General features: G+C 44.4%; 1 protein-coding gene across 1 annotated transcript; it reads right to left on the bottom strand.

The window, feature by feature from the left end:
• Window positions 1-829: 829 nt before the first annotated feature.
• cep57l1 (centrosomal protein 57, like 1) lies at window positions 830-6677 on the bottom strand. Its single transcript, XM_084148725.1, has 11 exons — window positions 6490-6677; window positions 5902-6073; window positions 5609-5773; window positions 5358-5479; window positions 3028-3144; window positions 2841-2918; window positions 2551-2640; window positions 2374-2451; window positions 2043-2281; window positions 1728-1872; window positions 830-1573 (listed from the first exon to the last, which is right to left on the bottom strand). The coding sequence occupies exons 1-11, from the start codon at window positions 6508-6510 to the stop codon at window positions 1343-1345; spliced, it is 1458 nt and encodes a 485-aa protein (XP_084004851.1). The 5' UTR covers window positions 6511-6677; the 3' UTR covers window positions 830-1342.
• Window positions 6678-10490: the final 3813 nt, after the last annotated feature.

Raw genomic sequence — 10490 nt, 5'->3', positions numbered from 1 at the left:
ATGTTTTTATCTCTTGTGTTGATAGAGAATGAGAGGAGCACTGTGTGTGTTTCATAAGTCAACGGTGTGTATATATGCTGTTAACAGTGTGTGCTTGTTTTGGAGGATAGACTTGGTTCACTCAACCTTCCTCTCTATGGGGGTTCTAAGTCCTCCTCTTGCATATCTGGTGTCCCCTGAGCTTTGAGGCCACTGTAAATGGAAACAAAGACTGAAAGCTCATCTCAAGTCTCACTTCGTCTACATTCCCAACTCCAGCCTGTCTCACATTCAGTCAGTCTGTTTCTGCTATTTCCAACTCCTTATGGAGAAAGACTGGCACCCAAGCTAACTGTACTGCACCTCCTCAGTATTCCTGTGGTCAGAAAGACATAGAAATCAGCTGCTCCTGTGCTGTTGTTAGTCAGCTGTCTGTTGCTGTTGACATAAGCTTTCTCAAACAGAACAGATAGCATGGGTTGACTTTCAGATTAAGCCAGCCGTATGATGCTTGTATTGGGTATTATCAAGCTGTTCATGCCCCATGAGGTGTCTGTAGGTTTCATAACAGACCTGTCTAGGCAAGGTTTGATACTGGAGAACAACAGGGGAATGGCGGTCGTCTATTCATGTATTGTAAAGAAATACTGTAAAGTCCATGTCCCTAAATGCAATAAATCATAATTTCACAACAAGCTGAAATAAATTACTGACAAATTGTAGTAGGGCTGAAGGCCCTAAAATGATAAAAATGTAAATGTCAAAAATGTAAATGGAGCCTCTTCATGCCTCGTTTCCTATGCAGGAGAAACATCACCATCTAGTGGTGACCATCAGGGTACAACACATTGGATTTAGGAAGTCTTGCCAAAGCTGGCTTTAATAGATTATTAAAAATCACATGAATATTGAACATAAGAAAATAGGTTGAGGTAAAACAAAACTCTGATGCTGTTATATTGAGTGTTTACTAGAAAAAAACGTGACTATTTTTGTGCATTTACAATGTGTATAACAAAACAAACATACATAACAAATACAAGTAATAAAAAGTAACTTCAAATTAAATGTCCAAACATATCACTTCAAAGCTCTTGGATATAAATGTTTATTCTTCAAGGTGAGACATTCATTGGTCATAAATATTTGTTTAGAAAACATCTGACCATGTAGAAGCTGGAAACCACAATGCTTTGCTTCTGTGGCTCCCAAAGCCAGTCCTGAAGGACCCCTATGTCTGCAGGCTTTCATCTCCATCTCCCATTGGTCAATGGGTATAATTTGTATATAATCCAGTACGGTTTGAGATGAACCTGTACACAGAGAGGTGCTTCAGATTCAGCTCTGATACATGTTGTCTTAGCTATGTCTCCCAAGTGATATCATCTTTCTTTAGGCTAGTGCAGAGTCTCTGGGTCTCTCTGAGCAGCTGGAGGTTCTCCTCCTGACTCACCCCAGCTCTCTTACCCCCCCGTGAGGTGGTCTTAACTGGGGAGGGGGGTAAGGGTCTCACCCCGCTCCCCCCCTTAGACCTGCCATCCTCACTTGTCGCCCGCCGACAAGGATTCTGGGGGTTCTGTGTAAGTTTGTCCACCTGAGTGGGGAGAGGAAACACAGGGAAAGGACATACAGTATTATTAGACATATTAAAAAAAGTCCCTCCCCACCAATCCTCTTCCCTACCCCTCACTCCTCTCCTGCAGATCCAGAACATCCCCCCCTCCCTCTGTGCAGTGTTATGTACATACAGTCTGCTGGTGTTTGCGGAGCTTGGTGATCTGAGATCCCTTCTCCTCCATCCTCTTGACCAGCAGCTCCAGCTCTCTCTCTAGGTCCTCCCTGGTCTCCCGACGCCGCGTCTCATCCATTTGACAAACCAGCTCTTGGTGCTCACTGAATGACAGAGACGGACATTTTAATAACACACACAGTAATGAACATGCACACACACACACAACACACATTAATGTTAACACATTATCAGCCCCCTCAAAATCAGTCAATAACCTGCATACACATCATCCACAAACACACCCACACTCTTAGCTAGTGGTAGTACTCACAAGCTCATCTGTCCCAGTTCGTCCTGCAGGGCCAGCAGTAACTCAGACAGAGAGCCCAGAGCGAGACCTGCCGGTCCAGGGGGAGAGGTGGATGGGGCCCTATGGAGGGCTCTCCTGGCCCCAGTGGAGCCAGACCTGCGCAGGGAACGCACCCGCTCACACAGCTGGGGCTGGTGGTGCTTCATCATGTGGAGGATGCTCTGCATATTAGCGTGCACTGAGTGGCTGGGGCTTGTCGACTAAGATAGGGAGAGATGTGGAGGTCAGTCACAGAGATATTCCCTCAACAAACCCAATATTGAGATACTTGCAAAGTAAAATGCAGACGTACTGTTCCAGCTACGAAAGGCAGTTTATTTTTGGGGAAACCTGGTGGTGCTGGGGCCTCTTGCCTCACCAAACTTGTTTTCTGGGGAGGAAATGAATAGACAATGTTATGTAGCACAGTTTTAGTTGTAAGTAAATGCACAAGTGCATGTCATTAAGTTCTGGTTATTGCATGTAGTACCCTAGAGGCAGTCTTGGATTTCTTCTTTGGTTTGACCTCGTCAGGGTCTACAGGACACAGGCGGAGGTTGGTCTCCAGCTCCCTCTGCAGCTGTTAAAGGAAGTTTGGGCTTGATGAAAATGGAACCTTGTGTGTCCGATCACCGGTCGTGGTGAAAAAGGTCATGCTCCCTATACTTTCTATTTATTTTTCTGCAAAAGGTGGGTTAACACTCTCGCAAAATAAAAATGTTTAAGTACACTGTGTTTACCCTCCACTGCACCACTGATTGTGTGTGCTTTTACACTAACCTCGTCTGCTTTCTCCTGCACAAGTTTGCGCTCGTGTTCCTCTTCCAGGAGTTTCTGTTCCAGCAGCTCAATCTTCCTCTGATTACAACAGAGACAAGTTGAGAGATTAACTTTCAATTTACTTTTTGATATACCACCACATACTATGGTTAGGTACACCGCATTCAACCAAAGCACCATTGGTTACCTCAGCCACAGACTGTGTCTTCGACAGTTTCAGACAGTCCCTCTCCAGTTTCTCCAGCTTCTCCAGCGGAGTGTGGGCATCAGAGCTGTTCTGGAGCCTCTGCTTCTGAAGAGACACCTCCAAAGGATAAACAAAGACAAGTGTTAATCTAGTCTGATGCAGCAACGATAACATGAAACATGTCTGCCTAGTGGATGACGAACTGGTCTACAGAGGCCAGCTGATTCACATTCAGTTATATCTATGGACAGTGAAGATATTTAGGGTGTGTTCGTAAATTCACTCTGGAGTGCCAGAGTGCGCTCTGGGCATTCGTAAATTCAGAGCATTGTCAGATTGTCAGTTCGTAAATTCAGAGAGTTTCGCTCTCGGAGCGTACACTGGACACTGACCGAGGAGTGGGGTTGATCCGAGCAACGCAGTCAAGCACCCAAGCTAACTGGCTAAAGTTGGCTAGCTTGCTAGCTACTTCCAGACACAAACGAGAGAACACCTCACTGACGATTTTACTCGCCCTAGCAGAGCTGGTTAGGCTGTTTTCATGTTATCTAGAGCGTTGGTGACTGTAACTGTGCTCCTGGCAACAATTTAATTATGTTTTTTTGCCGACGTTTACTGACACCAGTCATATTTAAACAGGTGTTGCGTGTTCGTAAATGTATCAGTTATTCTGCGCTCTGGCACATTCATATGAGAGTGCTCTGAAATCGGAGTAGATAGCCTGAGTGAATTTACGAACGCACCCTTAGTGAGGGAAAAAAGTATTTGATCCCCTGCTGATTTTGTACGTTTGCCCACTGACAAAGAAATGATCAGTCTATAATTTTAATGGTAGGTTTATTTGAACAGTGAGAGACAGAATAACAACAAAAAAATCCAGAAAAACGCATGTCAAAAATGTTATAAATTGATTTGCATTTTAATGAGGGAGTATTTGACCCCCACTCAATCAGAACGATTTCTGGCTCCCAGGTGTCTTTTATACAGGTAGCGAGCTGAGATTAGGAGCACACTCTTAAAGGGAGTGCTCCTAATCTCAGCTTGTTACCTGTATAAAAGACACCTGTCCACAGAAGCAATCAATCAATCAGATTCCAAACTTTCCACCATGGCCAAGACCAAAGAGCTCTCCAAGGATGTCAGGGACAAGATTGTAGACCTACACAAGGCTGGAATGGGCTACAAGACCATCGCCAAGCAGCTTGGTGAGAAGGTGACAACAGTTGGTGCGATTATTCGCAAATGGAAGAAACACAAAATAACTGTCAATCTCCCTCGGCCTAGGGCTCCATGCAAGATCTCACCTCGTGGAGTTGCAATGATCATGAGAACGGTGAGGAATCAGCCCAGAACTACACGGGAGGATCTTGTCAATGATCTCAAGGCAGCTGGGACCATAGTCACCAAGAAAACAATTGGTAACACACTACGCCGTGAAGGACTGAAATCCTGCAGCGCCCGCAAGGTCCCCCTGCTCAAGAAAGCACATATACAGGCCCGTCTGAAGTTTGCCAATGAACATCTGAATGATTCAGAGGAGTACTGGGTAAAAGTGTTGTGGTCAGATGAGACCAAAATCGAGGTCTTTGGCATCAACTCAACTCGCCGTGTTTGGAGGAGGAGGAATGCTGCCTATGACCCCAAGAACACCATCCCCACCGTCAAACATGGAGGTGGAAACATTATGCTTTGGGGGTGTTTTTCTGCTAAGGGGACAGGACAACTTCACCGCATCAAAGGGACGATGGACGGGGCCATGTACCATCAAATCTTGGGTGAGAACCTCCTTCGTGGGTCGTGGATGGGTATGCAAGCATGACAATGACCCAAAACACACGGCCAAGGCAACAAAGGAGTGGCTCAAGAAGAAGCACATTAAGGTCCTGGAGTGGCCTAGCCAGTCTCCAGACCTTAATCCCATAGAAAATCTGTGGAGGGAGCTGAAGGTTTGAGTTGCCAAACGTCAGCCTCGAAACCTTAATGACTTGGAGAAGATCTGCAAAGAGGAGTGGGACAAAATCCCTCCTGAGTTGTGTGCAAACCTGGTGGCCAACTACAAGAAACGTCTGACCTCTGTGATTGCCAACAAGGGTTTTGCCACCAAGTACTAAGTCATGTTTTGCAGAGGGGTCAAATACTTATTTCCCTCATTAAAATTCAAATAAATTTATAACATTTTTGACATGCGTCTTTCTGGATTTTTTTGTTGTTATTCTGTCTCTCACTGTTCAAATAAACCTACCATTAAAATTATAGACTGATCATGTCTTTGTCAGTGGGCAAACATACAAAATCAGCAGGGGATCACATACTTTTTTCCCTCGCTGTACCTGTTTCTCAGTCAGAGTGTTCTTGTCCTTCTCTGCATTCTCCACCATCTTCCTCATGTAGTCCAGCTGCTTCTCAAGGAGCTGACAGCGAGCCTCCGCACCCTGAAGCGGAGTGACCCGCTCTTAACACAGACAAAAACAGTAGTGAGAGATTAGACATGGTTCCTTATCACCATAAGCATAATTCAGACTACACAGCAACAAGCGGCACAGTGAGTGAGTTGCAGATATATAGTGTCAATGTCAACTACCTTTCTTCCTGGAGCCATCTGCTTCTGTAGCGTAGCATGGAGTGACGGAGTGCTCATATCCATGGGCAGCCTGGGAGAACTGTTTGACGTTCTTCTCAGCCTGCTTCCTTTCCTGCTCCAGACGAAGGATCTTCTCCTGGAGGGTCTTCAGAGCAGCAATGACTGCTAACGGGGAGAAAAACACTTACCGTTAGTAACCAAGCTACAACTATGTGCATAATAGTTAGACCAAGGACCTAGAACAGCTGACAGTCCCATAAGCAAAGGCATTTAATAGTCTACATTGTGCCTACCTTTGCTTCCAGCATCAGGTGTAGTCCGATACACCTGCGGGGTGATGTTCTGCAAGTTCATGGCCGTCTTGGTAAGGGGGGCAGGGGCTTCCCTCACATATGAAGGTGACAGCCTATCTGGAGGCTGGTAGTAGCTCCCTATGTAACTATTTTTGGAAGGGGAGTCCAGCAACTAGAGAGAAAAGCAGCATGATTGAATTACTTAGTAATAGCACCAGCATGAAGACCACTTAAAAGAGGGCTAAACGTGCCCAGTCTTAGCAAGGTGGCAACGCAGCTGTTTAAAAAAAGGCAAACAAACTCTCCTGGAAACACATCGAACGTTCCACTGCTCATTTTAGCAAGCTAGTTTTAGTAGCTAGCTAGCGTGACAATCATAACAACATTCATAGTCGTGATTTGCATGACACAAAGTCCCAAACAAGAGACTCGGTTGCAAACAGAAGCACTTGCATCGCTAGCCAGCTAAGGTTTATTACGAGGAGGGATAGCTTGCTTGCTAGCTAGCTATGTGTTGACTAGCTAACGTTAGCTAGTTCAAAACAAAGCATGTATGGCGTTATTTTGCTAGCTATGAAATTGTCTCACCTGATCTTGATAAGCCTCCATATGTAATGGTAGCAAAAATACCCTCGAAATAAAATAAAAATATATAACATGTATTATTTATCTGATTCCGATTAGTTGACTTTAGCTGGCTAAACGTCCAAACGCTGACAGCAGGCAATTCTCACAATTAACATTTCCCTCCTCCACTCTTCCTTTTACCGCTCTCTGGTTCAGCCTGCGTAGTGGGCGCTGTGCGCACAGTTTATTCTAGGCATAATACAATCAAAAGATTGTCAGCTACAACGGATGTATGGATAAAATAATACTGTAATGCAGAGCCAATGTAATATATGAATCAAATGCGCTTGGAACCGGGGCATAACTGAAATGTATGAATTTATTAGTCTAACAAGAATTAAAAGCACCTTCTGCACATGCACACATGTATGGGTTTTGAGAGCTGTGTGTACGTGTATAAAGGAACGGAATAGCATGTGCCTGTCTGGCACTAGCCATCTGGTGACAGTCTTGAATGGGACAGCAGTCTGCACACGTCCCACTGTGGTCATCTCCCCATCACAGACAGCCTGGCTGGACGTTTTCACAAAGATCAGTCCAAATGATGAAAAACCTCAAACGATGATTTCATATATAAAAATGTACATTTCTATATTAAAAGAGTTGTAATGGTGGCACTGTTGCAAATATTATTTAAAATGTATCTGTTTCACCTGAGGTATAGAATTGCTTGTCTGAACATTGTGTAAAAACAAAGTGGGGGATGTGTACGCTTCTAAAATTGTGTTAATTTACATTTCTGATAAACAAGGGGAAGGGGGGCCCTCTCCGCACCAACAATCCATATGTTCGCTGGGAAGTGTATTTTTTAATACCTCTTCATCCCATTTTTTTATGTGGGTCCGATTGCTAAAATAATCAAACTCCCATGTTTCCCCTGTCGTGGGTATGGGCACGCCTTACACGATACCTATTGGTGAAGATCTGCATAGATCCTCCTTTATTGTATTATGCAGCAGCCCATTGGACATGAGTCTTTTCAATCAACTGTCAACCCAAGTTGCTGCTCTGTATAATTGAATCTGCCTTGGTGTTTCAGTGCAGACTCAAGACGTCCCACAGTTGCAAACCTGTGCAAAAATAATGTGAATAAAGTAAGTGTTTGTGAATGACACCCTTCGTTTGCTAGATGTACTGAAAGGTGAGGGTATATAACTGCCGTTATGCTATAGATATTTGTGCAATATTGCTGTTTTGTAACCAGTTAGCTACTGTTAAAAGGTTTAAGAGAGAGAGCAAGAAAAGATTGAATGGACAATTTGGCTAGCTAACCAAACCAGCCTTGTAAACCAGATACCACACGTTTATAACTAGCTAATGAGACTACTAAAACAACGTGCAATGGCTGTCGATTAGTGCCAAACATTTTTGGAAGTACATAGGAAACATGTTTTTTTTCTTTTTGCATGTTGAACAACCCATTACTAGCTGCCAACGGACCGCAAAACAGCTAACTAGAGTTGTAGCTACAGCTAGCTTGCTGTTCTCAGCAGCAGTGCTACTGTACAACCAGGCTTCCTTTGTTGGCAGTAACTTTCTGGTAAACAAACGACTGGCTCTCTCAGAGTTCTCCTTACAGGTTTGAAGGGAAGAAACGTTATCTGCATTGTCCATTGATACGCCCGCTAGTTTTTTTGGCCATTCCCTTTCACTAGTCACACACACAGAGAAGCATATTGGCAATGAATACAATGTCCTTTTTATCCAGTCAAAGTATTTTGTTTCTCATTTGCATTATCAATGCCAACTCTCTAGCCGAATTGTTTAAGTTTTGACTGACATATTTTTCAAGAACTTTCATAAATATTTGTACTGTCTATTGAATGCATTTTGGGCATAGTAACGTAGGCTATATAGAAAATATTTTGGCATCTGAGTATTTGACAGCAAACGGTTGGTATTTCATGCACTTAATATTATAGCCTGCCAGGAGAAATCAAGAGAATCAGAATAAGATGGACATCCAGGATCAGGATGCCACAGCCAGATGGGAGGCTCTGGGCAGCCGCGACGCGAGATCCAGAGGCGCAGCAATGGAGCACATCAGCCAGGAGGTGATGCGGAGAGTGGAGAGTATAGGGCCGATACCAGGCGCAGTCCCCTCGCCTCTAGCTACTGCAGGGCACCCCACCAGCGACCTGAACGACATCCTGGCCCGTCTACTCATGCTGTCCAAGCGATGCCCTTTCATTGACGTCAAGGAGCGATGTGTTTGGCTGCTGCAGAACGTCCAGGTAGGAGAACGCGAGGTCGACCGATGTGGGGCTGTCTGATATGATGTGGCTGTACCACTACCACAGCGTTTCTAATCCCAGAGGTGCAACATCGTGAGCAGGGCCGGTCCTTGCCGTTCTGTTGCCCTAGGCAAGACAAAAAAAATTGCAAAACTAGAATAGTCCCAGTAACAAAATGACGTTGAAAATACGTCTAAAATACGTCTTTTCCAGATGTTGAAGTTAGGTTCAATTTAGGTTCTGAATGAAAGGTGAAAATACTTATTTTCCGGACGTTTAAAATACATATTTTTCAGGATGTTGAAAAGGCTTATTTTCCGGATGTTGAAAATACGTATTTACCGGATGTTGAAATCAGGATCATTTTCGGTTCTGAATGAAAGTTGAAAATACTTAATTTATAGATGTCTATGTTTGGGCCAAATCAAGGCTGGTCCAGACCGGACAAAGTCTGAACCAAACATAGATGTCTATGATTGGTTCAGATTTGGTCCGGACCAAAAATCTATGTCCGTGGATGTTGAAATCAAGGGCGGTCCGGACTGCACCAAAAAAAGACGTCCAAAAAGCGTTGGCGTTGGTCCATGCTTACTGAGGTGCCTACATTGTTGCCTGAAATTGAATTTGGTGAATGCCCATCTATGTGGTAAGCCTACCGTTTGTAAAACCCCCAAAAAGACGCCTGGACAGGATAAAAAAAAGACATCCAAAAGATGTCAGGCCCCCAATGGACTTTTATGAATGCCCTTCTATGTGGTAGGCCCACCATTTGTAAAACAGGCGTTGCATTGGCTTTATTAGTTCTGATTTCTGTGACTAATCAATTTGGCTATTTATCTTTTATCAGCAGTTATCGAGAGCCTATTTGCAATGTGTTTACACAGCAGGAAATGCAGAAGTATTTTCTTTTTCGCTATGATCAGCTTGTGAAAAAGTGACGGATACAAACTTGAAACCACTAATCATGACAATGGGGTGAAACTCCTGGACAACAGTTGTGATTGTCCATTCCATATTGTCCATTTTACTTTGACCAGTCCTGTTTTTAGGATGTGTTGTTTGTTAACATGACAGCGCATTTTTTATTTGATTGGGTGCCATTTAGGTTAGGCTATTTGATCGGCGAAACCTGCATGATGTAAAAAGCCTCCGTCTCATTACATTGTCATACATTTTGATCTCCAGCCTGTAGGCTACAGAAAAAGCATCATACTCTTTCTGCCACATCCTATATCTGCTACATGATTTATGTTGGATTATCTTTTTGATGGAAAGTTGGTGGAGTGATGCGTCTCTCCAACAGCACCATGGAGTGGCGCGCTGGGAATGGACAAGCAAAATATTTTGCGCCTTTGACAAAGTGGGCACTGCTTATCCCAGGGCGGCATCAGCGCTCACCTAAAACACCCATATGCCACTGGTTGATAGAAATTGTCATTGTTTTTGGGCAGTATTATGAGGTTTTATATGTTGTTGGAGGTGTGTCTTGGTCAGTTTAGCTCAGAAAATGCCGCCCTCGTCAATCTGCCGCCATAGGCGCAGTGGTCTAAGGCACTGCATCGCAGTGCTAACTGTGCCACTAGAGATCCTGGTTCGAATCCAGGCTCTGTCGCCGCCGGCCGCGACCGGGAGACTCATGGGCGGCGCACAATTGGCCCAGCGTCGTCCAGGGTAGGGGAGGGAATGGCCGGCAGGGATGTAGCTCAGTTGATAGAGCATGGCGTTTGC

The sequence above is a fragment of the Coregonus lavaretus genome, assembly GCF_964263955.1.
Source record: "Coregonus lavaretus genome assembly, chromosome: 31".
Classification (NCBI taxonomy): Eukaryota; Metazoa; Chordata; class Actinopteri; order Salmoniformes; family Salmonidae; genus Coregonus; species Coregonus lavaretus.
The sequence above is the reverse complement of the archived record's forward strand: the minus strand, read 5'-3'. Positions and strand labels throughout refer to the sequence as shown.

Coding starts and splice junctions, on each gene's coding strand:
- cep57l1 (XM_084148725.1), bottom strand. CDS start 6,510: ATGGAGGCTTATCAAGATCAG. Junction 2,641..2,840: donor TGCAGGAGAAAGCAGACGAG/GTTAGTGTAAAA, acceptor TTCCTTTAACAG/CTGCAGAGGGAGCTGGAGAC. Junction 1,873..2,042: donor GAACTGGGACAGATGAGCTT/GTGAGTACTACC, acceptor TCTGTCATTCAG/TGAGCACCAAGAGCTGGTTT.